Here is a 27,747-nt window from a genome sequence, read left to right as displayed (position 1 = left end):
TGTGTGTGTGTGTGTGTGTGTGGTGTGTATGTACATATCAATATGGTGTGTGTGTGTGTGTGGTATGTATATACATATCAATAAGGTGTGTGTGTTTGTGTATGTATATCTGCATGTGGTGTGGATGTACATATAAATATGGTGTGTGGTGTTTATGTGTGTGTGTGTGGTGTGTATGTGCTTATAAATATGGTGTTAGTGTGTCTTTGTGTGGTGTGTATGTATGTATATTTGCATGTGGTGTGTATATACATATAGATATGGTTTGTGTATGTGTGTGGTGTGTATGCATGTATATCTGCATGTGATGTGTATGTACATATAAATATGCTTTGTGTGTATGTGTGTGGTGTGTATGTATGTTTTTGTACATGTGGTGTGTATGTACATATAAATATGGTTTGAGTGTGTGTGTGTGTGAGTGAGTGTATGAGTGTTTGTGTGTGTGTATGCATATGTGTGCGTGGTGTCTATTTACATATGAATATGTATGTACATGTAAACATGGTGTGTGTGGTGTGTATGTATGTATATGTACGTGTGGTGTGTATGTACATAAAAATATGGTTTGAGTGTGTGTGTGTATGTACATATAATCACGGTGTGTGTGTGTGTGTGTGTGCAGGTGCAGAGAGCGGCGGAGGAGTGTGCGCTGGTGATCCCCACGTGCATCAGCCCAGAGCAGTCCCTGCCCATCCTCAACAACATCATCAGCACTGCCACCTTCCCCATCCACTGGGTGGCCATCAAGATGCTCATCGAGGTAACCCTGCAGGCAGCAACATGAACAGCTGTTATTAGGGAGGGTGTGCAGACCCACTTTCGTCTGATTTTCGTGGAGTTTCCCGGGTTATTTGACTACTGTAACTCTCTATTGTCTGGTTTGCCTGCTTCATCCATTCAGTCCCTTCAGCGCATACAAAACTCTGCTGCCCGACTCGTCCTCAGAAAGAAAAGATCTGAGCACATCACTCCTCTTTTGCAACATCTCCACTGGCTCCCTATCTCACACCGAATAAAGTACAAGATCTCTCACACTGAATAAAGTACAAGATCAGCACTCTATGTTATAGATGTATTCACAAAACTGCCCCTTCCTATCTCTGCGGCTGCCTTCACCTCTACACTCCATCTCGCTCACTACGATCGGCTTCGGATCTACTCTGTTTACGCATACCCAGATTCAAGCACTCGACTGTTGGCCGCCGTTCTTTCTCTGTCTCTGGACCTTGCGATTGGAATGAACTTCCTCTTTCGCTTCGTCAAGTCTCCACACTCAGCTCTTTCAAGTCTGGCCTTAAAACCCACCTCTTCCCAAAATAGCCTCCCTTGCCTGCCCTTCCTTGTCTTTAGTTTCTACAGTTTTAGAGTTATGCATGCGTGTGAATGACTGGTGCGAAAGCGCTTTGATTTGTCTCTGCACAAGATTCAGCGCTATATAAATACAATTATAATTAGTATTATTATTATTACTCTGAGCATGAACTGCATCCGCATGTGTGTCTCTGTTTCCTTTTTTTTCCTAATCACCCAAAGGATAAAATTTCATTGTGGAAATAGCTGTTCTGACGAAAGGATTTTGAACATTTTAAGTGGCTATTTTTGTAAGTTTACAAGATATATTTGGTTTTATAACTGCACCCATTATGTGCTTTAGTCTTCTTTGTTTACTTTAAGTATGTTTCTTGTCATACGCCTGCTATTACATATTTGAACTGAATAAGACTGAGATGTAAATGAATCCCCATTAAAGTGGAGAAACTATTTATTCATACAGCTCTGTTTGCTTTTGGCTGAACTGTAAGCACATGCCAATCTGTGATATAAGCCGAGTATCAAGCCCAGTTGTCATATAGAACACTGGCTTTTTCATGACAGGCACAGTTAGTTTTGCTGCTGACTTGGTGAAGATGTTTGGTTTTGCCGTACAGTGCGCTGTGGTTGCTGTGTGTGTGATGTCTGTGATTTTCATGACAACGGTTTTCATGCACAAGAGGAAGATGAAGGGAGGGAGTGGTGTGGTGTTGCAGGTGGTGAAGATGGTCCACGCCGACCTGTTAGAGCGAGCACTGCCCAACACCGTGCCTGGCCTCATCATGGTACTGGGCCTATCTCTCTCTGTGTCTCTCTCTCTCACTGTCTCCCTCTGTGATTTTCTCTTGCTCTCTCTCTGTCTCCCTCTATATCTCTCTCTCTCTCTTTTTCCTACTCCTCTCTCTCTCTCTCTCTCTCTCTTTTTTTCCTACTCCTCTCTGTCTCCCTGTATGTCTCTGTTTCTCTCTCTGTCTCTTTCTTTCCTACTCCTCTCTCTTTCTGTTTCCCTCTGTGTCTTTCTCTCTTTCCTACTCTTATCTCCCTTTGTGTGTGTGTGTGTCTCTCTCTGTCCTACTCCTCTCTCTGTTTCCCTCTGTCTCTCTCTCTTTCTTTCATACTCCTCTGTTTCCCTCTGTCTCTCTCTCTCTCTTTCATACTCCTCTCTCTGTCTCCCTTTATGTCTTTCTCTCTCTCTCTCTCTTTCATACTCCTCTCTCTATCTCCCTTTATGTCTTTCTCTCTCTTTCCTACTACAGTGAAGTCCGGATGTAGTGATAGCCCTCGGGACCAAATTTTTTTATCACTACATCCGGACTATTACTACATCCGGATGTCCGGTTATAGTGATATTTTTGTACGTTTTATCACTACATCCGGACGTCCGGTTATAGTGATATTTTTGTAGGTTTTATCACTATATCCGGACGTCCGGTTATAGTGATATTTTTGTAGGTTTTATCACTACATCCGGCCAATCGCTTGTAGTTGTAGTGATATCTTCAAAGCTTTTATTGCTACATGCGGCGGCACATTTGGTAAACTAGCTTCAAGGCAGTAATAAGGTGATTTTGGAACCACTATTGATTTCGTTTTGTGACGTTTCTTCTGTCGTCTTTGTCAGGCTTGCAAATGTCCTGTGTTAACCTACCCCCGTCCTAGCAGTTCAACAGCCGGCGTGTGTGTGTGTGTGTGTGTGTGTGTGCGCGTGCGTGCGCTGGCTGGCTTCATATGTCACTGGTAAATTCTTTATCCCTTTAAAGCAGCGAGGGCAACGGAATTTTCCAATGACCAGCAGAGGACGTTCTTCAGTCCCTGTCATGTTGCAGCACATCGCTATTGTGACTCTTTCTTTGGATAACTTCCCCCCATGACATTTTTCTGCTTTGAATTCAAATGTGCGGTCTGGCAGCAGGCGCCAAAAAAGTCCACTTTCGTCCATGTTGAAAATGTCATTTTCATCATACTCGCTTAGAAGAGGCAAAAGGACATCACTGACCCAACTATCTGTGGCACACTCATCAACGCTGTTTCTCTCACCGCTGATTTTTCTGAACGTCATGCCGTGTCGAGCAGTGAAGCGCTTAACCCAACTTTCGGAACATGTCCAGTCACTCAACCCAATTTCCTTGGCAAACTGTTCTGCCTTCAACCGCAACACAGAGCCATTGACTGGCATGTTGTTGGCCCTTGCCATTCGAAACCAATCCAACAGTGCACTGTCTACTTTCGGTTCCACAGGGCATCTCTCGCGCTTCCTCTTCGCACTCGTCTCACCACTATAAAACTTCTGCTTTAATTGTTCACCATTTTTCACAATAGTGCATACTGTTGACTGTGCAACCTTGTACTTCTTCGCTATTTCCGTCTGTGTACGTTGTTTTGTTTCAATGTCTTTCAAGAGATCAATCTTCCGCTTCAGGGTAAGCACATTGCGTTGCTGGCGTTTGCTCGCCATTTTGGTAAAGGGAGATTACTCTCGAACATTATCACTACAGCCGGACTTTAGCTTCCCCGGGACTTGAAAATAGTATCACTACAAGCGGACTATCACTATATCCGGCCTGAAAAATATCACTACAACCGGACTAAGTTAACAAAGAACATGAACAACTGGGACCGGGACCCAGAAATTCTATTACTACAGCCGGACTATCACTACATGGGTCTATCACTACAGCCGGACTTCACTGTACTCTGTTTCCCTCTTTGTTTCTCTGTCTTCTCTCTCTCTCTCTGTCTCTCTCTATCTCCCTCTGTGCCTTTCTCTCTCTCTCTGTCTCATTCCTGCTCCTCTCTCTCTGTCTCTCTCTCTCTTTCCTACTCCTCCCTCTGTGTGTTTCTCTGTCTTTTTTTCCCTTTCCTACTCTTCTCTCTCTCTCTCTCTCTCTGGAACCATTGTCTTACTGCTCCTCTTTAAAAGCCACACCCACTGTGACCCCCACAGGGCCCAGTCATCCTCACATCCTGTCAGCGTGACTGCTGAGCCTTGGTGTAACATCAGTGTGGCTTCAGTTTTATTTCCAGTCCCCCTGTTTTGTGTGCTTTTTAACTCCCCTGGTACTGCCACTTAGCTCCCCTGACTTTCCCCACAGACCAACTATTTGTATGGGGTAAGAAATAAAATCGCCGAAAAACAAAGATTAAAATTTGTGAACTGAAAACTTCCAAACCGATCAGTCAAATAACGACAAAATATAAAACTTCCTGCTCTCTCATGCTATCGTACTGTGAATTGATGAAAGTATCCATACATTTTGTTCTGAATTTGATATTATAATTATTATTTATTTATTTATTTATTTATGTAAGCTTATCTATTATTTATTCCCCCCTTTTTTTCCTTCTTTTTTTTCTCAAGGCCTGACTAAGCGCGTTGGGTTACACTGCTGGTCAGGCATCTGCTTGGCAGATGTGGTGTAGCGTATATGGTTTTGTCCGAACGCAGTGACGCCTCCTTGAGCTACTGAAACTGAAACTCTAAATTTGCACTCACTGATGACTTGTAAACGGATCCAGGAAAGCACAAAGAGTTTGAAACAGATTAGATTCAGAACATTACATAGCCATGACAGGGCCCCTTTGTATAATGCTGTTGTCTGCCTTGTGACCGAGACGAAACTGGGTCAGATGCCATTGTTGACACGCACTGTTGACGTGAACCAGTCACCATGAAAATAACTCTCCTGCTCAGGAGCACAGCAGCACAGACTGCATTTTATTGGTCACAGTGGAGAGTGGAAAGGTCAGTTAAGATATTCTTAGCTCGTAACATCATTATGGAAATTCAGTGCCACTCCAAAATTGAAAACTGAGATCCTGATGGAGGCTTTCGTCTGAAACGGTTGATCCGGAGTGAGTTAATGGTGTCATGGATTTGGCTGAGGGAAGTTCCTATCGTCCCAAGGGGAAGAAGTCCAAAGAAAGAAAGCTGACATCCTGACCTGTAAACTTGAGTTGTATTTCAGTGAGGTGACAGCTCTTCACTGATGAGCAATACATATCAGCAGCAGTTCAGGGGTTAACATTCAAAAACCTCGTGTGTGTTTTCAAATCTGCCTGTAACAGGAAGAGTTAAATTTAAACACTTTCGCCACTAAAAACACGGATGGCTTTATTTTTTTCCAGAACCCTGCAACAACATCCAGGTATTCTTTACCATACGTTGTAAATATAGTGAGATTCTGTTTGACCCAGTACGGGCAGAAATGTCTTGATGACAGCAATGATGTGGGCTTGCTGACAGAACAGTGTGCTGTGTGATGTGGCAGGGCTATGACGACAGCGACAGCAGAGTGAGGAAAGCCTCCGTGTTTTGCCTTGTCAACATCTACATGAGGGTGGGGGAGAGTATACGGCCCTACCTGTCTGAACTGAACAGCAGCAAGGTGGGTGTATAGTTATACCTTGTTCCCCCTCTCACTGTGAGCAGTGGAAGTGTAGATGTGGGTTCCCACTGACAGGCTGGTAGTGCTGAGTAGGTAGCTGTACAGATTGGTAGTGAATGGTTTGTTTTTTAGCCCTGTAAACAGTCAGTTGGTGGGGAATGCCTTGTTTTTAGCCCTGTAAAACAGTCAGTTGGTGGTGAATGCCTTGTTTTTAGCCCTGTAAAACAGTCAGTTGATGGTGAATGCCTTGTTTTTAGCCCTGTAAAACAGTCAGTTGGTGGGGAATGCCTTGTTTTTAGCCCTGTAAAACAGTCAGTTGGTGGGGAATGCCTTGTTTTTAGCCCTGTAGAACAGTCAGTTGGTGGTGAATGCCTTGTTTTTAGCCCTGTAAAAAACAGTCAGCTGGTGGTGAATGCCTTGTTTTTAGCCCTGTAAAACAGTCAGCTGGTGGTGAATGCCTTGTTTTTAGCCCTGTAAAACAGTCAGTTGGTGGTGAATGCCTTGTTTTTAGCCCTGTAAAACAGTCAGTTGGTGGTGAATGCCTTGTTTTTAGCCCTGTAAAACAGTCAGTTGATGGTGAATGCCTTGTTTTTAGCCCTGTAAAACAGTCAGTTGGTGGTGAATGCCTTGTTTTTAGCCCTGTAAAACAGTCAGTTGGTGGTGAATGCCTTGTTTTTAGCCCTGTAAAACAGTCAGTTTATGGTGAATGCCTTGTTTTTAGCCTGTAGTTGATGCCTTGTTTTTAGCCCTGTAAAACAGTCAGTTGGTGGTGAATGCCTTGTTTTTAGCCCTGTAAAACAATAAGTTGGTGGTACATGCATCCATCCACATGTGTGTATATGTGTGTGTGTATCTGTGTGTGGGGCAACAGGTGCAAACATGCTGGTGTGGGTGGTCCATTTGTTCTGTGGTGGCAGCTGACTTCTGTCTGTCAGTGTGGGTGGTCCTGTTCTGTGGTGGCAGCTGACTTCTGTCTGTCAGTCTCTTTCCTTGAATCTCTGCCCCTCTGCCTCTTTTAGTTTTTCTCTTTTTGGTTTGTGCATGACTGATCTATTGCCTTGGAACAAAAGCTTTGGATTCAACCACCACTTTGTGTTTACACAACACTGACCCGACTGTTTTTGATGCTTGCAGACCAAACTTCTCAACCTGTACATTAAACGAGCTCAGGACGACTCCCGCAGCGGGATTATGTCCCCTGGTGCCTCCGACACATGACCCGGCTCGTCGGAAGTGGAGGCCGACTTGCCATGAGTCCTCATCAACACTGCACGTTTAGAATTCACCACCACTGCAGAGAGAGAGAGGTTTGATGGCTGGAAAGAGTGCTGGTTCACTATTGTCCAGAGAGTTTTCAGCATGGCAAGAAGGAAGAGCTTCACAGTGGTGAAGAGACAGTTCTGACTTCACCCCACTGCAAAGTGAAGAGAACACTTGCATCAGCCCTGTAGAGACACAGGACTGGTTTCCTCACTGTGAAAAAAAACAGAGTGATTTATTCATGGTGGAAAAAACAGAAGTGGTGTTTCCATTGTGTGAAAAAAATACAAAAAGTGGTGTAGCCATTGTGTGAAAAAAAAAAAGATTTAGCCATTATATAGAGACAGCATTGGTTTGATGTACAGAGAAGAGATGGAACCGTTCTCATTCACATGACTGACTGCCGTGGGACACACTAGTTTCATCACTTCCAGAAAAACAAACAACAAAACCAGACGCTTCTTTTTTTTTGTTTTTCTGTTCCAATGCTTGTTTCACCTTTGTCAAGAGAAAGACTGTTTATGACACTGATATGCAACACAACTTTTTCACAGTCGTGGTGACCCTTATTCGTTGGCCAGTAGCCGATGGTTCGTTTTCTGTTCATGTCCACATCGTACACACAGCGCTTGGCAGGCTGTGTTGGCTGAACGCTGCGCATGGACAGCTGAACTGGCTGCCTGTGAGGATGCAGAAGGAAGTGGACCTGGCATGGTGGGGTTCTTCAGTGAGCACCCGACGTCGTTTGTTTACACGCTGATGATGTGCAGCATGATGGAGGCTGGAAACTGACGTCAGTCACAGACAGTGAAGGAAGAAGAGAACAGGACTATGTGCGCACACACACCCACACACCAGCTTTCACAGTGCCTCCCTGTTCTCAGCTGCAGAGCATCCTTCAGGTGCGTTCAGTGACAGGAAGGCAGTGTGGAAACAAGTGATTGTGTCCTGTCTCTGCTTCAAAGCAAGGACACAGTGGAAAAACCATGTCTGCCAGTGGTTTAGCGATGAAGACCATAGCAGCTGCGACAAGTATCTGACTGTGGTGTTGTAGTGACGAGTGCTGTGTGGGCTTTCAGTATTGTTTTCCGTGCTGTGTGCTGACGTCTGCTTACAGTGATCTGTGTCCCGTTTTCCCCCATGTGTCAGCTGTAGTGCAGCACTTTGCCACCTTCAGGAAACATGTGGGGCCCAACTTGTGGACCATTCCAAGGGCTGCTGACCAGCCAGTGGTCATCACTCTGGTCATCTCCCCTCACTCTGTGGCCATTCAACATATTCACCATGGAAAACCAGTCCCATATTTCTCTTATTCAGACCGCTTCCATGTGTGTGTGTGTGTGAAGGCTTAGGTGTTTTTGCAGTTTTAAGTATTAACTTTTAAAGTATGTGTCTGTGTGTGGTTGAGCCGAGTGCTGACTGACTCAAAGTATACTTCGCTGCGAGTTTGGGCAGAGTATTGAGTGACTCAAAGTATGTGTCACTGTATTAAGGCCACTGCTGACTCCAGTATGTGTCACTGTGTTTGGATTGAGTGCAAGCTGACTCAAGAGTATGTGTGTTAGGGCCGAGTGCTGACTGACTGACTCAAGGTATGTGTCACTGTGTTTTGTCTGAGTGCTGATCAGCTCAAAGAAAAGGATAAGTGTTGGTGGAACAAACATCAGTGCATTGCCAGGGATCAGTCTCCAGAATGCTGAGTTGGATGAACGTTGATGGACATAGGCGCTGTGGTGAGATTAAAAACAAAACACACACAACAAGAAACAATGCTGTGGGGAGGGAGATTTGAAAACCAAGAAAAAACCCTCTGCCACAGACTGTTGCCAGTTTTAGCAGCCATAGACTCCCTTCCCTGTCACAGTTTTAGTTAACAAATACTGGAGAGTAAGGACTTGCCGACCAACCGACCGAGGCTTCTGATGAGTTTTAAAACATCAAAGGTGTCTCAGGCACTCTTTTATCACAATTCTTGATGGGTCCCAGACCACTTTCAGAGGGTCACCCAAATGCTGTGCACTCCAGTCAAATCAAATCTGCATTGCTGCACACTTTCAAGGGTATGCATACCTTGTGACTGTTGTAGTCATTGAACCTTGTGTCGGACTGAAGCTCTGATGCACAGTTTTTCACTGGTTTGGGTCTAGAAACTTTTAGAACGTCCCAAGGACCCCACTTGATGAACAGTGATTGTGTCCTGTAATTTTCAAAGCGTGAGAGATGCATAACTTTACATTACTCTGAAGGCCTGTTTTGGTTGTGGACGTTCCAAGAGAGGAAGGTGTGAGGATAAGACTTCAGTTAAACTGTCTCCGCAGAGCGCTCTTTATGTAACCGGGTCAAGGACAAGGGTGACACAGCATGTCCGTCAATAGTGTGGAGTTTGTGGCTGGGGGGAAAAAAGCAACACCCCTGGAGTTTGTTGGGTTTTTTTTTTGTTTGTTTGGTTTTTTTCCTGTTGTGAATGTCAGTCTTTCTGGAGAGATTTGTTGTTGTTGATGTCAGCTAACAAATGCATGGGAGCATTGTGCATGTGTGTGTGTGTGTGTGTGTGTGTTGGTCATTGGTGTGTAGATGTGGGATGTGACCAGTCTGTCTTGTGGATGGAACAGAATGGTGGGGGGCGGGTTTGGCTGACAGTCTATGTGTGTTCCAGAATGTAGACAGTGTAGTCTGGTGCATGTCTTCTGTACGTGTAGATAATGTACACTGATGTACATCTGTGTACGTGCAGATTGTGTACACTTGTGTACAGGCAGATGACCTATACTGGTGTACATGTAGGTAGTCTACACTGCTGTACTTTGTGTACATGTAGATATAGTACACTGGTGTTCATTTGTGTACAAGATATAGTGGACAGTACATCTGTGTAATGTAGACATGGTAGACAGTACAGAGTACGTGTAGATACAATAGACAGTACATATGTGGACATGTAGATACAGTTACACTGGTACACATCTTGTGTTTATCTTCTCTGATTATACACTGTAATACACCACAAATGTATTGGTTGGGAAAGAATGGCCAGTGGAACAATGTACTGTTTGTGACTGTAGCTCAGCCATGGTTTGATGAAGTGCAGGGATTTTGTGTCAAGTCAGTGCTTCATCTATCTCATGGACCGTGAAGCCAGAATGTTAATCTCACAGCGTGTGAAAGTCGAGTTACATCTGTGTGGTGTTGTGTAAAGTCAGCACTTTTATCTCAGGGTCAGTCACACCTGTCCTCAGGCTGTGGTGCACACGTCCCCCAGGCTAAGTGCACACAGCTGGGCATGCTGACAGGTAACACAGCCACAGACTATAGGCCTAGGACACAGGTATTCTACTGTACAGTATGGTTCAGTGCAATACAGTATTCAGAACTTGGGAGCTTTTCTGTGGTAAAGTGTGTGTACACTTCGCAGTGTGTGTCCACATCTTCATGTGAGCTTTCAAATCTCTAAAGGTTCACAAATGTGTTATGTGGTTTCAGTGCATAAGTGCATTGCAACCCAGAAATATTCCTCAGTGTGCCTGAGAGAAGACATAGACTGTATGCAGCACTTTTTTCCTTTTTTTTTTTTTTAAGCTAGCAGTCAGTACACAGTTTGGATGAGGACAGGCCAGGTGTGGAGGTCAGTGCACATGATGCCATTGATGGAGGACATGATGTGAACCTGGAAAAAGCCCTGCCAGTGCAAAAGCCTCAGTGACCTAACTGATAAGCAGGCTAGGGCCATCACATGTGTACACAGTTCAGGGAAATGGGTGAGTGGGCTTTGAGGACTGACTGAGAACATGTGACGAATGTCTCTGTCAACTAGCGTTTCCTCTTCTTGTAATGTTTGCTTTTTATACAGACATTGACTGTATGCAGGAGAACACGACACCGCCGTTGTTGTTTTTTTAGACAGTGGTCTGACATCGACAGAACTGATAGAGAAGTACAGGATTGGCAGAGATGAACTCCTTCACTACATATGAGAGACAATGTCTGTGAGAATTTCAAGCACTCTTGATTAGCTCCTGTCCTTGACACCTAAGCAAGGATTCCTCGTCATTCTTGATGCATGGACCTGAAGGGACTAGTAAGCTGGAGAATGTAGAAGGTGATTCTGTTCAGATTGTAATGTTGTAAGACGATGGTGTGTGTGTGTGCACACCAGAGGAGACTAGATTTGTGTGTGGTGAGAGCACTGACACAAGCACTGGACGGTCAGTCAAGTTGACCTGCAGTCCGTTTTCCTCCGATCCCCAGTGACAGGACTGGGAGGGCTTTTCCCTGTGTGTGTGTGTGTGGTGGAAGGTGAGAGGTATGGGACACACTGACCAAGGACTGTATAATCTGTGCTTTTCCTCCAACACTGGGGCCACTGTATTCTGTGCATTGCTCTGAAGCTTGAGATGACATGGGACATAACTGTGAGATGAAAGGGATGTAACTGTTATCTGCGTTCCTCCCCCACCCTCCCCCAAGGCTGCCAGCAACTTAAAAAAAAAAAAAAAGCAGAGTGACATTTTTTGTGCTTTTCCTCCGTGGCTGTGAATGGTGTAAAAGATGCAATGTGGTTGTAATTTGTGCACTTTCCCTGTGACATGAAAAAGTTAAAATGCCCGAAACAAGAGGCACGAGTACATTTTTGTGCATTTCCATATCCCGTAGTTGTGATTTGTTTACAAGGGTGTGTGTGATATCGTACTTATAACTGTATTCTGTGCATTTCCCGGTAGTTCTGGCTCTTTGAGTAGGATGTTTTATGAGGACCCTAAGGTCTGTTGACGTGAGAACTGCACGGTCTTTTTGATGACTGTTTCTCATCACTTTTCCTGTGCATTCTGCCCTTGTCATTCCAGCTTCCAGCACCGAGCACTGGTCAGTGTTCTGTTGGTCTCTGAACAGTGCACTACTTGTCTGTAGCACTTCACTTCCCAAGCAAGGTGTACACTTTCCCTATTCTTATTTATCGCTTTCACCACCATATTTGTGGAGATGGAATTTGTTTTTGTTTTTTTAAAATCTATCAAACCAGTGTGTAAGAGCGATGTGGGGGTGTGCGCATTTGAACCAGCGTCTCTCGGAACTGCTGTACAGCCATGTGCAAGCCTGTGGTGTCTTGTCTCTTGTCAGAGAGAGCACACTGTGTGTGACAGCAGTGGTCTGTTCACTGTGTGTGTGGTGTCAGTGGTTTTTTGTGTGTTTTTTGTGTCGTTGTTTTTGTTGGGTGTCACCCATGGAGTCTGCCTTGGCTCTCTGCCTCCCGTCATCCTGTGTCTTAACTTCATTTTTCATGTCTTCTGTGGGATGCAAATTGAACACTGATTTTTGTTTCACCTTCTTCTTCTTTTTTATGGTCAAACTGTAAAGGTAATGGGTGTTTGGGGGGATGTGGGAGGGGAGGGAGGGGGGTGCTGATGGGAGGGAGGTGTTGAAGTCATGGGGTTTCTTCACTGTGGCTATGATGATGATGATGATGAGATCTCGTTCTTGTTGCGCGTTGCATGTCCTGTGTGATCTGGTCGCACAGGTGACCCAACAAGTTTGCAGTGTCTCACTGGCTATGTATGTACTCTTGCTGCTTTGTTTCTTTGGTGACTTTTTTTTCCCCCCAAGCTCCATGTCTGTCTTTGTAGGGAGGGAGAGACTGGTAGTTGTGCTGTCCTGCTTTTGGGGGGGTCAGTTTGGTTGTGTGCTGTGGTGTAAACGCTTCCTTCGGCTGTGCATTTTTTATAAATAAATGAGTCTGACCATTAAGTGGAATCGCTCCAGCTGTGGTGGCGTCAGTTGTATTCATGTACTGTGAGTTAACGGTTCACATACTTTGTAGGTGTCTGAAGACTATGTCAGTGCAACCGTACCTTCAAATCTGTAGTGACACAGCGTTGTGGAAGACCTCTGTAGGGACCTGATGGTGTTGTGGAAGACCTCTGTAGGACATCATGGTGTTGTGGAAGACCTGTAGGACATCATGGTGTTGTGGAAGACCTGTAGGACATCATGGTGTTGTGGAAGACCTGTAGGACATCATGGTGTTGTGGAAGACCTGTAGGACATCATGGTGTTGTGGAAGACCTGTAGGACCTGATGGTGTTGTGGAAGACCTGTAGGACCTGGTGGTGTTGTGGAAGACCTCTGTAGGACCAGATGGTGTTGTGGAAGACCTGTAGGACATCATTGTGTTGCGGAAGACCTCTGTAGGACCTGATGATGTTGTGGAAGACCTCTGTAGGGACCTGATGGTGTTGTGAAATACCTGTAGGACATGGTGTTGTGGAAGACCTCTGTAGGACCTGATGGTGTTGTGGAAGACCTCTGTAGGGACCTGATGGTGTTGTGAAATACCTGTAGGACATGGTGTTGTGGAAGACCTCTGTAGGACCTGATGGTGTTGTGGAAAACCTCTATAGGATCTGATGGTGTTGTGGAAGACCTCTGTATGGACCTGATGGTGTTGTGGAAAACCTCTGTTGGACTTGATGGTGGTGTGGAAAACCTGAAAAAGGATACCTGTGGGGAATAATGTGGAAAATCTCTGTAGTGGTGTTGTGAAAGACCTCTGTATGTATGTGACTGTGCTTGAACCCACAACAAGGCTGCCTGCATTTGTTCAAATGTTTTTGTGTTTTGGTTTTATGAACAGCCAACTTGACAGGAATGAACCCGTTATCGTATATTCATTTTTGTCCAGTTTCAGTCTGTGTTATTCTGTGTGCACATGCACTTTGGACTGGCTGCTCATCCGGTGTGAATGACCTTGGATGTGCGGGTGAATAGTGTGGAGGGAGGAGGATTGCATTTATGAAAGTATTGCTGTGATGTTTTGTTACTTTCTGGAGATATTCTAGGTCACAGAAAAAAAAAAAAAATAATGGGAGCGAGTGTAGGGGTAATACAATGACAAATGTGCATTAACTTGATATTGGTGATACTCTGCAGACTCCCCTCCACTGAAGTAGTGTTGTGACTACAGAGAAGTGAAGGGAGGTGGTACTGTGTACAGTATCAGTGCACAGTGTCATCCCAGCCAGTCTTATCTGGAAGTGTGTTTGCTTGCTTGCATATTACATTTTAAACAGGTGATATATATATCTATATACTTGTTCAGCTAAGAGAAACTGTTCGTATTTATTTGCATGCTGGATTAAACTTGTGATTTTTAATGTTTTGGGCAAAAACAAGGCGGCATTATTAATTTGCATAGTGTTTTGTTGTTATCTTTTTTTTTAATGTAACACGGCTTTTACATGTTTTGTGTGAAGCCTTGTGCTAGTGTGGGATTACATAAACGTATTGCACACAATTATTTGGAGTTTTGTGTCCATAAGTCTGGTATTGCAAGCAAGAGAACCTGTGGGTGTTAGTCTGCTTGTGTGCTTTAACATGATATGTCATGGATCTGTTTCATCACGTCCTCAATAAAATCAGTTTTGATATTGAGCAAAATGCTGGTGGTTGTTTATCGTTTTGCATTTGAGCAGATTGTCTTTGTGTGTTTGTTTAAAAAAAAAAAATCAGAACCGGTGAACTTGCTTAAACTGTTAAGTAAAATATGTGCACAAAAGAAAAACCATCAAAAGTGTTTAAAACCTTCAAAACACTCATACATGCACACCACACACACACACACACACACCACACACACACACACGGAGGAGGCAGAACAAAAAGTGGACATCAACCAGGCATAAAAACTTCCTCTTTTCAGCACAATTGACACAATATTCTTTAAGATTTCAAAGTTTAAAAATGTTTTTCACACACACAAAAAAAAGTACAGGAAAATAAAACGTCATACGGACATGAAATGGACCAGGCATATCACAAACATCTTCAAAAAAGGCAACTGTCAAACTCAGCTTCCTGAGATGTAACCCAAGGAATTTCCCTCCAGAGATTTCAGGATGGCTTTTGTCTCTCCCGAAGTGTGGTGCAACAGAATGGGACCTCCACCTCAATAAAGACACTGAAGTGTGGTGCAGCAGTGTGGGACCTCCACCCCAATAAAGACACTGAAGTGTGGTGCAACAGTATGGGACCTCCACCTCAATAAAGACACTGAAGTGTGGTGCAGCAGTGTGGGACCTCCACCTCAATAAAGACACTGAAGTGTGGTGCAACAGTATGGGACCTCCACCTCAATAAAGACACTGAAGTGTGGTGCAACAGAATGGGACCTCCACCTCAATAAAGACACTGAAGTGTGGTGCAGCAGTGTGGGACCTCCACCTCAATAAAGACACTGAAGTGTGGTGCAGCAGTATGGGACCTCCACCTCAATAAAGACACTGAAGTGTGGTGCAGCAGTGTGGGACCTCCACCTCAATAAAGACACTGAAGTGTGGTGCAGCAGTGTGGGACCTCCACCTCAATAAAGACACTGAAGTGTGGTGTAACAGAATGGGACCTCCACCTCGATAAAGACACTGAAGTGTGGTGCAGTAGTGTGGGACCTCCACCTCAATAAAGACACTGAAGTGTGGTGCAGCAGTGTGGGACCTCCAACTCGATAAAGACACTGAAGTGTGGTGCAGTATTTTATGGGACATCCACCTCAATAAAGACACTGAAGTGTGGTGCAGCAGTGTGGGACCTCCACCTCGATAAAGACACTGAAGTGTGGTGCAGTATCATGGGACATCCACCTCAATAAAGACACTGAAGTGTGGTGCAGCAGTGTGGGACCTCCACCCCAATAAAGACACTGAAGTGTGGTGCAGTATTATGGGACATCCACCTCAATAAAGACACTGAAGTGTGGTGCAGTAGTGTGGGACATCCACCTCAATAAAGACACTTAAGTGTGGTGCAGTATTATGGGACATCCACCTCAATAAAGACACTGAAGTGTGGTGCAACAGTGTGGGACCTCCACCTCAATAAAGACACTGAAGTGTGGTGCAGCAGTATGGGACCTCCACCTCAATAAAGACACTGAAGTGTGGTGCAACAGTGTGGGACCTCCACCTCAATAAAGACACTGAAGTGTGGTGCAACAGAATGGGACCTCCACCTCAATAAAGACACTGAAGTGTGGTGCAACAGTATGGGACCTCCACCTCAATAAAGACACTGAAGTGTGGTGCAACAGTGTGGGACCTCCACCTCAATAAAGACACTGAAGTGTGGTGCAACAGAATGGGACCTCCACCTTGATAAAGACACTGAAGTGTGGTGCAGTAGTATGGGACATCCACCTCGATAAAGACACTGAAGTGTGGTGCAGCAGTATGGGACCTCCACCTCAATAAAGACACTGAAGTGTGGTGCAGTAGTATGGAACCTTCACCTCAATAAAGACACTGAAGTGTGGTGCAGCAGTATGGGACCTCCACCTCAATAAAGACACTGAAGTGTGGTGTAGTAGTATGGGACCTCCACCTCAATAAAGACACTGAAGTGTGGGACCTCCACCTCAATAAAGATACTGAAGTGTGGTGCAGCAGTATGGGACCTCCACCTCAATAAAGACACTGAAGTGTTATGCAGTAGTATGGGACCTTCACCTCAATAAAGACACTGAAGTGTGGTGCAGCAGTATGGGACCTCCACCTCAATAAAGACACTGAAGTGTGGTGCATTAGTATGGTACCTCCATCTCAATAAAGACGCTGAAGTGTGGTGCAGCAGTGTGGGACCTCCACCTTGATAAAGACACTGAAGTGTGGTGCAGCAGTGTGGGACCTCCACCTCAATAAAGACACTGAAGTGTGGTGCAGCAGAATGGGACCTACACCTCGATATAGACACTGAAGTGTGGTGCAACAGTGTGGGACATCCACCTCGATAAAGACACTGAAGTGTGGTGCAGCAGTATGGGACCTCCACCTCAATAAAGACACTGAAGTGTGGTGCAGTAGTATGGGACCTTCACCTCAATAAAGACACTGAAGTGTGGTGCAGCAGTGTGGGACCTCCACCTCAATAAAGACACTGAAGTGTGGTGCAGTAGTATGGGACCACCACCTCAATAAAGACACTGAAGTGTGGGACCTCCACCTCAATAAAGATACTGAAGTGTGGTGCAGCAGTATGGGACCTCCACCTCAATAAAGACACTGAAGTGTTATGCAGTAGTACGGGACCTTCACCTCAATAAAGACACTGAAGTGTGGTGCAGCAGTATGGGACCTCCACCTCAATAAAGACACTGAAGTGTGGTGCATTAGTATGGGACCTCCATCTCAATAAAGACGCTGAAGTGTGGTGCAGCAGTGTGGGACCTCCACCTCGATAAAGACACTGAAGTGTGGTGCAGCAGTGTGGGACCTCCACCTCGATAAAGACACTGAAGTGTGGTGCAGCAGTATGGGACCTCCATCTCAATAAAGACACTGAAGTGTGGTGCAGTAGTGTGGGACCTCCACCTCAATAAAGACACGGAAGTGTGGTGCAGTAGTGTGGGACCTCCACCTCAATAAAGACACTGACGTGTGGTGCAGTAGTGTGGGACCTCCACCTCAATAAAGACACGGAAGTGTGGTGCAGTAGTGTGGGACCTCCACCTCAATAAAGACACGGAAGTGTGGTGCAGTAGTGTGGGACCTCCACCTCAATAAAGACACTGAAGTGTGGTGCAGTAGTGTGGGACCTCCACCTCAATAAAGACACTGAAGTGTGGTGCAACAGTGTGGGACCTCCACCTCGATAAAGACACTGAAGTGTGGTGCAATAGAATGGGACCTCCACCTCAATAAAGACACTGACGTGTGGTGCAGCAGTATGGGACCTCCACCTCAATAAAGACACTGAAGTGTGGTGCAGCAGTATGGGACCTCCATCTCAATAAAGACACTGAAGTGTGGTGCAGTAGTGTGGGACCTCCACCTCAATAAAGACACGGAAGTGTGGTGCAGTAGTGTGGGACCTCCACCTCAATAAAGACACTGAAGTGTGGTGCAGTAGTGTGGGACCTCCAACTCAATAAAGACACTGAAGTGTGGTGCAGCAGTGTGGGACCTCCACCCCAATAAAGACACTGAAGTGGGGTGCAACAGTGTGGGACCTCCACCTCGATAAAGACACTGAAGTGTGGTGCAATAGAATGGGACCTCCACCTTGATAAAGACACTGAAGTGTGGTGCAGTATTATGGGACCTCCACCTCAATAAAGACACTGAAGTGTGGTGCAGCAGTGTGGGACCTCCACCTCAATAAAGACACTGAAGTGTGGTGCAGCAGTGTGGGACCTCCACCTCAATAAAGACACTGAAGTGTGGTGCAGCAGTGTGGGACCTCCACCTCAATAAAGACACTGAAGTGTGGTGCAGCAGTGTGGGACCTCCACCTCGATAAAGACACTGAAGTGTGGTGCAGCAGTATGGGACCTCCATCGCAATAAAGACACTGAAGTGTGGTGCAGTAGTGTGGGACCTCCACCTCAATAAAGACACGGAAGTGTGGTGCAGTAGTGTGGGACCTCCACCTCAATAAAGACACTGAAGTGTGGTGCAGTAGTGTGGGACCTCCACCTCAATAAAGACACTGAAGTGTGGTGCAACAGTGTGGGACCTCCACCTCGATAAAGACACTGAAGTGTGGTGCAACAGAATGGGACCTCCACCTTGATAAAGACACTGAAGTGTGGTGCAGTAGTATGGGACCTCCACCTCAATAAAGACACTGAAGTGTGGTGCAGCAGTATGGGACCTCCACCTCAATAAAGACACTGAAGTGTGGTGCAGCAGTGTGGGACCTCCACCTCAATAAAGACACTGAAGTGTGGTGCAGCAGTATGGGACCTCCACCTCAATAAAGACACCGAAGTGTGGTGCAGCAGTATGGGACCTCCATCTCAATAAAGACACTGAAGTGTGGTGCAGTAGTGTGGGACCTCCACCTCAATAAAGACACGGAAGTGTGGTGCAGTAGTGTGGGACCTCCACCTCAATAAAGACACTGAAGTGTGGTGCAGTAGTGTGGGACCTCCACCTCAATAAAGACACTGAAGTGTGGTGCAGCAGTGTGGGACCTCCACCCCAATAAAGACACTGAAGTGTGGTGCAACAGTGTGGGACCTCCACCTCGATATAGACACTGAAGTGTGGTGCAATAGAATGGGACCTCCACCTTGATAAAGACACTGAAGTGTGGTGCAGTATTATGGGACCTCCACCTCAATAAAGACACTGAAGTGTGGTGCAGTATTATGGGACCTCCACCTCAATAAAGACACTGAAGTGTGGTGCAGCAGAATGGGACCTCCACCTCGATAAAGACACTGAAGTGTGGTGCAGCAGTGTGGGACCTCCACCTCAATAAACACACTGAAGTGTGGTGCAGCAGTGTGGGACCTCCACCTCGATAAACACACTGAAGTGTGGTGCAGCAGTGTGGGACCTTCACCTCAATAAAGACACTGAAGTGTGGTGCAGTAGTGTGGGACCTCCACCTCAATAAAGACACTGAAGTGTGGGACCTCCACCTCAATAAAGACACTGAAGTGTGGTGCAGTAGTGTGGGACCTCCACCTCAATAAAGACACTGAAGTGTGGGACCTCCACCTCAATAAAGACACTGAAGTGTGGTGCAGTAGTGTGGGACCTCCACCTCAATAAAGACACTGAAGTGTGGGACCTTCACCTCGATAAAGACACTGAAGTGTGGTGCAGTAGTGTGGGACCTCCACCTCAATAAAGACACTGAAGTGTGGTGCAGTAGTATGGGACCTCCACCTCAATAAAGACACTGAAGTGTGGTGCAGTAGTGTGGGACCTCCACCTCAATAAAGACACTGAAGTGTGGGACCTCCACCTCAATAAAGACACTGAAGACTCTGAGCGGGTCCAGCACCAGGCCACCTAGTTCATCGCCAAAGACTGCAGGTCCCTGACCCAGACTGTGCGACTCAAATGCTACAGAAAAAAGATTACCGCCCCTGGAGAAACGACGCAGAATTATCTGCCTTGCTGCGCTACAGAGGACTGACAACGGACAAAAGAAAAAGAAGGGAATGTACAGACAAGCCAGTGCACATAGGCGAACTACCGGTTCCTACAAAATGTAAGAGGGCCTTTAGAAGGGCTGAACGGACACACATCAATTACCTGATCATGGATGGCTAAGTACAAAATAACTCTTACCGTTTTGCAAAGATGTTAAAGCATGAAACAGGATAATATAGGTGTTGCCGCACCGAAAAAGAAAGGTTTCCTCCACAGTGATCCAAAGCGAACATACTGGTTGACCAATAATTCCAGTCAGTCAACATTACCTTCTAAAACTAGACTCCCCTAATGTCCGTTGACAGTCTAGAAATAAACAGTGTACGGCTGACTATGACTTATTGGCCTGTTTTAGTGTACAGTGAGTTTGCCACAAATGTGGCAGTATTAACTGTAATACATTCACAAAGTTTTGGATTGTTGACAATCAAATACCGGCCTTACCGCCAGGAAAGGGGGGCGGAGGAGGAGGGGGGGGCAGTGAGAATGGCATGCACTCTCCCACGTTCCGTTGCGACGATAGCCATATTGGCCTCTGCGACGTATATATGCTGATCCTGATCCTGTGAGGGTGTGGAAAAAACTGATGGAAAATATTGTCATCAGCAAAGCTGTGGGCCCTGATGGCACCCCTAACCAAATCCATCGTGAGTGTGCCATCCAGTTTGCCGAGGAACTTGCTTGTATTTTTCAGAGATCAAAACCCGAACGCCAGCCAAGGGCTGCTCAGACGGAACCTACGGTTTTGCCCCCAGGACTGCAGAAAAGCAGCATATATCTCCAATGTCCGATAGGTCCTTGAACGCAGTTTCATTGTGTGGGACTTATATTTGCAACAGGACATTGACAAGGTTGAGGACGTCCCGTTTCGGTCAGTCCGCTCCAGCAAGCGATACTACGTTTCCAGACGCCAGGATGTGTGACAGAAAAGCTTGCAGACCTACATTTACCATCCCTGCAAGAAAGAGTGAAACAGCCGCGCCCGACCGTTCTTTAATATATTTCCAATGGGCATTTCCCTGTAGTTAAAAGTGAGGATTTTCACCACTCCAATGAAAGACACGAGACGTGTCAGAACGACGACACCCAGTCCCAGGACATCATCTCACTGTCCACAACAAGCAACTCACGCTGCTTTATTAACATCGAGTTCAGCAAGTGAAATTTTACAAACACAAAAAAATCAGTTGTTTTTTTCCGAGAACTGTTAGGGACTGGAACAGTGGTGGCCTTTAAAACACCGCTTCCTGTGCCACACAGAACACTAGTTCGGGTCTGATCCAAAGCAGGGATAAATGATGGGTCGGTGCTGTGCCGGCCGGGATTTGATCCCTGGGAGCGCTACACTGACCGGATTGGCTTGGCCAATGGCAGCCTCAAACGGTTCAGTTCAGGTGTGGGGTTTTTTTTCTTTTTTTTATTTCATCTATCTAATCATTTATTCTAATAGAGGTGTTCTCTAAGCTTTCCCGTTGTTGCAATCACGCCAAAAATTAATTGGTTCCTGCCGAGGCACAAGATACAGACACAGAAAATCCAGTTCTATCATCAGATTCTAACACCTGCCAGTAAAAACAGAGAAGGACGCAGACCAGAATTCTGGGATTATGATCCAGAGACAACAGTAGAAAGAACAGCAAAGTCACGAAAAGAACAGCAATTACTTTACAGTTCTAACTAGCAAAGCAGAACAATAAGGATCTCTCTCTCTCTCTCTGTGTGTGTGTGTGTGTGTGCGTGTGTGTGTGCGTGTATGTGTGTGTGTGTGTGTGTGTGTGTGTGTGTGTGTGTGTGTGTGTGTGTGTGTGTGTGTTAGAGAGAAACACAGACAGAGACAGAGAGCGTGTTTTTTTCCTTGGTCCTTAAGTGACGGAATGACATTGGATCAGTTCTCCCCCAGGACAGCACGAACTCTGGATGCTCAAGTCTGCCGCTGTCACGTCTACACGTGCATGCACGTGCACTTTCCCTGTGTGTGTGTGTGGGGGGGGGGGGTGAGGGGGGGGCCAGGAGGGGGCAGGGGGGGGGGGGGAGGGAGGGGTCTCTCTCTCTCTCTCTCCCTGCCGCTCTGAAGAATAAGATGCCATAAACTCAGTCTCTCTCTGTCTCTCTCTCTCTCTGTCTCTCTGCGTTTGTACATTATACATGTTATGAGTATAACAACATCTATATGTGTATACGTTTGTGTGTCTGTTAGAACAACAGCAAACTGAACCCATGTTAAAACAGCAGATATCCAAGTCGGCCAAAGTGCTAATATCTTCACCGTTGGAAAATAAAGATTCATTCATTCATTCATTCTCTCTCTCTCTGTCTCTCTCTGTGTCTATCTACCTCCTCCCTCCCTCAAGCTCTGTAGAATAAGATGCTATGACTGTTTCAGATTTGGGTGTGCGAAAACACACACACACACACACACACACACACACACACACACACACAAACACACACGGTCACAAACACACAGACACACACACACACACACACGGTCACAAACACACACACACACACACACGGTCACAAACACACACACACACACACACACACACACACACACACGGTCACAAACACACATACACACACACACACACACACACACACACACACAGGCAAAGACAGACAGCCCTGGAAAACGAACAGAAGAACAGAGACAGCCGAGCATCAAGGTACAACCGAAGTGCTACGTGTGCTATGAGACTGATCATTGGCATGGTCTTTTTTCTCCTTTTTAAAATCTATTTATTTATTCATTCATTTATTTAACCTGTTTATTCATATATTTATTCATTTATTTATTTATTCACTTTTTAACCAACAGAAACAAAGCTACGAGGACTGGACACAATGAATTGTTTTCTTCTATATTTATCGGTTTTATTTATTTACCATATTGGACACCATGAATTTTCTTCCTATGTCTATCTATTCTTTTTTTTCTCTTTTTTTTCTTTTTAACAAACTTTAAAATGGTTTTGCAATACAGTTATTTCTTAACCTTTTCATCTGATCAGATGACAACTGAGGAGTATTCAAGAATCTGATTCTGATATCGATACGATTTTACCGGGTGTGACACGTCTGGACTTGGTCTGTATTGCATTCGTGACAATTTTACAACAGTAACTGAGCAGGGAAGCCGTCCTGAGGCTGGTTAAAAAAACAAAAGAAAAGACAGCATCATTGCGGTACAAATTACGGATAATCCGTTTGGCAACCTTTCTTTTACGCCCCCCCCCCCCCCACACACACACACATCGTTGTCTCCCCCCGAAACAAACAACAATAACGACGACGAAAAACATCAACCAGGAAGCAGCGAGTTGAGATAATGTTCTCTAATGCGCTAAAATCTGAAAAGCCTCGTATGATCACGAAATTGTTCATGTGGCGAAACTAAGCTCAGAATTTCAGGGGAAACGAACATGACCATTATACACGCCAGTGCGCGTGCGCGTGCGCACGCGCGCACACACACACACACGCAAACGCATGCACGCACACACATAAAGCGCGCGGGCGCATGCACACATCCACAAGCATGCACGCACACACACACACACACAGTTATCCGACCTGTCTCGTGGACCTGACCACACGCCCACACGCACGCGCGCATACACGCACACCTCCCAATCTCCCCTCCTCCCCCCACCCCTTTCCAGATCTGAAAACAGAGCCATTAGTGCCAACAAATTACCCCCGGTGCCGACACACCCCTCAATCAGCCAGTGTCTCAGTCCGTCGGGTCACTCACAGGAGGAAATCCTGCTCAACACACAAGTCTTTGCCTTGTTTTAACCCCCCCCCCCCCCCCTTTTTTTTCCCCCACTGTTAGACAAATCATGGGATTGCCAGAAATCGTGGGCTGACAGGGCCATTTGAGCCAATCAGTCAAGTCGGAGACGCTCGATGTGTTCCTATTGCCGCCCTAGTTACAAAGTCTTGCTGCACGTCGTTAGACTGATTCCAGTGAGGCGGTCGATGCCCTGTTGTTGGCGTGGACCCCAGACTGACAATGAAAATTCCAGTACCTGATGGACGGACGGACTTCTTCTGCGTTCGTGGGCTGCAACTCCCACTTTCACTCGTATGCACACGAGTGGGCTTTTACGTGCATGACCGTTTTTACCCCGCCATGTAGGCAACCATACTCCGTTTTCGGGGCTGTGCATGCTGGGTATGTTCTTGTTTCCATAACCCACCGAACGCTGACATGGATTACAGGATCTTTAACGTGCGTATAAATTTTGATCTTCTGCTTGCATATACACACGAAGGGGGTTCAGGCACTAGCAGGTCTGCACATATGTTGACCTGGGAGATCGTAAAAATCTCCACCCTTCACTCACCAGGCGCCGTCACCGTGATTCGAACCCGGGACCCTCAGATTGACAGTCCAACGCTTTAACCACTCGGCTATTGCGCCCGTCAACGGACGGACAAATGACATGTATATGTGCCAGTTCCCTGATGATCGGCATTGCATTGTTTTACGATCATAATACAGATGTGTTGAATGTCTTCAAACTTTCCCAGTCTTTGTCGGCGATTTTCGGTTTTGAACACACACACACACACACACACACACACACACACACACACACACAAAAGCATAAAAATAAAATCATTAAAAAATAACTCCGACTTATGTAATCACTCCAGATTGACGGATCGGGCGCATTTCTCCTGGACTATTCAACGTGCACAGGTCCAGTATTCAGGGTAAATTACTGAAGTCCCTCACTGATTTCCAATTTATTGGTAGAATTCAGTTCCTCGTATAACTGAGATGCACGCTATAATGCAGCTTCCATACCAAACTGTAGTTATGTTTCCTTTCTTAGCTAAATATCACACACACACACACACATATATATATATATATATATGTGTGTGTGTGTGTGTGTGTGTGTGTGTGTGTGTGTGTGTGTGTGTGAGAGAGAGAGAGAGAGAGAGAGAGTGAGAGAGAGAGAGAGAGAGAGAGAGAGAGACCCTGCTATTAATCAGTCCTTTAGCTGAGTATGATAAAATAACTGGTATTTATCAGTTTGTCGGTATATCAGATAAAATTTTAAAGCATAAAGTTTTATAAATATGACACAAAAATGTAACAGTAGCCTGATTTTGGAAACATTTTCGGCTTCTTCATCATTTCTGTGCCCTTTACAGAGGCACATGGTCGTAATAGTTTTAACGTGTGGAAAGAAATTGTCTTCTATTTTCAAGCCAAACTTGGTGTCGACAGATAAAGTATCTCCAGAGAAAATAAATCTATAAACGGTTATCACACACACACACACACACACATACATACAAACATTCACATACATATATACGCACACATATGTATACATACAAACATGCACACACACACACATACACATAAATACAAACATGCATGCATGCACACACACACACACACACACACACACACACACGTGCGCCGGAAATGCAAACGAACAAATGCAGGTTAGAAAATAAAAAGGTAGAAAGAAACCCTTGGAAGAAGGAAGGAAAGAAGGAAGGAAAAGCGAGGCGGAAGGAAATGTTATGGGCGTGGTGTCTGCGTTCTTCTGGTGTTCGTTTAGTCTGTTCATTAACGACAGGAAGCATGTTATGATATCTGGTCACGCGACCACCTTTCCACTTCTTCATATCAGTGGGTTGGTATAGGTCTAGCATGCGCTCAAGGAAAGGACTCACCTTACAACGGCTCAACACTTTGTTCTTTGCTCTCGTAGTTGGTTTCGCGGCACTGTCCACCATTTTCACCCCTCAAAACGGAACGAGTGGCGTTCAAAACAAGGTGTGGAAGCTCACTCTGCCAGACACACAGATGATTGGAGGAGAAGACATGTCAATGTCGTCACTGATCTATTTTTAGATGGGTGGACTGCAGCTGGTTCCGTCACATTCTTCACCTTTTCTCACGATGCTGGGTAAAAATAAATAAATAAATAAATAATATAAAAACAACTGCTTCATCGTTACACGGGCTTTTAACTTCAGGTCGCTCACTGGATACGCTTGATCTTTCAATTTCACAACACCAAATGGACACCCCTTAACTCCACAACAGCAGCTGGCCACTCTTTTAACTAAACACCACCCAAATGAACGCCATCTTAACTTCACAACACCAAAATGGACACCCTTAACTCCACAACAGCAGCTGACCACTCTTTTAACTAAATACCACCAAAATGAACGCCATCTAAACTTCACAACACCAAATGGACACCCTTTAACTCCACACCAGCTGGCCACTCTTTTAACTAAATCACCCAAATGAACGCCATCTAAACTTCACTACACCAAAATTAATGGACACCCTTTAACTCCATAACAGCAGCCGGCCACTCTTTTAACTAAACACCACCAAAATGAACGCCATCAAAACTTCACAACACCAAATGAATTTACTGTCCACGCAAAGAAGAGATGAAAGAGGAAGAAAAGTGGCCCAAGTTTCAGGTCAACAAATCTGGAATCTCGAAGGTTGTGTGAAGGAAGCCCGAATCTTCATCTTCTTCTTCGTTCGTGGGCTGCAACTCCCGCGTTCACTCGTACACGCGAGTGGGTTTTTTACGTGTAAGACCGTTTTTACCCCGCCATGTAGGCAGCCATACTCCGTTTTCGGGTGTAGTCTCGTCGATCATGTCCCAGAATATGTTTCTGTGGTTGTGTCCCTCCCCGTCTGCCGTGAAGGGGTGTGTCAGCTCAGGGGGGAAGGACTTCAACCTGTGTGTGTAGTTCGTTCAGTGTGACTGTCCTGTGCACTGCAGTGAGGTTTGAAACGTTGTGCTCACACAGTGTTTTGTCACGAGTGCCACGTGCATTCTGTGCATTTCGGTGTGTGCTTTTCAGTGTGTGTGTGTGTCTGAATGTTTGTGTGTGTGTGTGTGTGTGTGTGTGTGTAAATAAGCCATTGGGATGCTTTACACAGACAGGCAGAATAGAAATTTACGCTCATTCATTCGGTCAGAGCCAGCAAGCAAGTACACACACACACACACACACACACACAGGTGTCTTGAGGTCTTTTATTTATCTTTCAATCCCACAACAGAAGAATGGAAAAAATATATACTTTGGGCTGCACGGCACCATCCAATGAAGTTGTTCATGAGGCCGATTTCATTGAGGGCAAATACGTGTACCCAGTGTCATTGTTTACTTCAATGAGAACAAACATATTTAACTGACAATTCGAAAGTGCAATCTCGTTGTTAATAAACTCAGGATGATCCGAAACAAAATGAAATAGTGTATCGTTTGCTGCAGAATCAAACGTGTCTCGACAAAGGTACAAACTAACAGCTCAGTTTTGGGTTGTTTTTTTTTTAATGGACAGCGAAATCATCAAAATTTCATTAAAGTTGTGTGAATAAGAGTAATTAGCAGTTGTTGTTGTACCTGCCGCTATTGCTGCAGCAGTTGTTGAAGACGAAGAATGAAAAAAAAAAAATCAATAAAAACAGGAATCAGTCGAGCTTTGGTTGCTGCAATCTTTTTTCTGTCCCATTGATAGCAATTTGTGTTTTCAGTATCTCCTTTTCCACACACACACACACACACGTCACGCAATTAAGTAAATCTATTTTCAGGCACGCTCAAAGCAGAGCCCTCGTGCTTGTATACGTTATTTTTTAAACAAATCACTTTTTGATTCACTTGTGTAAACAAAGTGACTCTATGTTATAACATTACATTTTGAAATGATTACTCAGTACATAGAAAGTCTTTTGTGTCTCTCAAGTTGTATTTTTTTCGGGTAATAGCAGATTGTACACAATGTGATGTAATTTAGAATTAGGTCCGGGGGGGCGGGGGGGGGGACGTCAGAGATTAGTGACGTTTAA

At 45.3% G+C, this 27,747-nt stretch overlaps 1 protein-coding gene and 1 long non-coding RNA gene across 18 annotated transcripts in view; one reads left to right on the top strand and one right to left on the bottom strand.

Moving 5' to 3' along the window:
- The window catches only part of LOC143290555 (CLIP-associating protein 1-A-like), a 193,693-nt gene extending 183,298 nt beyond the window's left edge, over window positions 1–10,395 (top strand). For all 16 annotated transcript variants that reach the window (XM_076600110.1, XM_076600108.1, XM_076600103.1 and 13 more), the window contains 4 exons: window positions 626–763; window positions 2,031–2,099; window positions 5,583–5,699; window positions 6,834–10,395. In XM_076600110.1, coding sequence (XP_076456225.1) covers window positions 626–763; window positions 2,031–2,099; window positions 5,583–5,699; window positions 6,834–6,917 — 408 coding nt within the window. In that variant the 3' untranslated portion in view covers window positions 6,918–10,395. The remainder of the gene's footprint in view (window positions 1–625; window positions 764–2,030; window positions 2,100–5,582; window positions 5,700–6,833) is intronic.
- Window positions 10,396–10,536: 141 nt separating this feature from the next.
- Window positions 10,537–14,379, bottom strand: LOC143290558 (uncharacterized). 2 transcript variants are annotated; one of them, XR_013056417.1, is made up of 2 exons: window positions 13,046–14,379; window positions 10,537–12,929 (listed from the first exon to the last, which is right to left on the bottom strand). It is a non-coding gene; the product is annotated as an uncharacterized LOC143290558 (long non-coding RNA). The 2 variants fall into 2 exon arrangements; XR_013056416.1 differs by having other exon boundaries at window positions 13,017–13,119.
- Window positions 14,380–27,747: the final 13,368 nt, after the last annotated feature.

The sequence above is a fragment of the Babylonia areolata genome, chromosome 15 (assembly GCF_041734735.1).
Source record: "Babylonia areolata isolate BAREFJ2019XMU chromosome 15, ASM4173473v1, whole genome shotgun sequence".
Classification (NCBI taxonomy): domain Eukaryota; kingdom Metazoa; phylum Mollusca; class Gastropoda; order Neogastropoda; family Buccinidae; genus Babylonia; species Babylonia areolata.
Note: the sequence above shows the minus strand (reverse complement) of the source record. Positions and strands in the feature narration are given on the sequence as shown.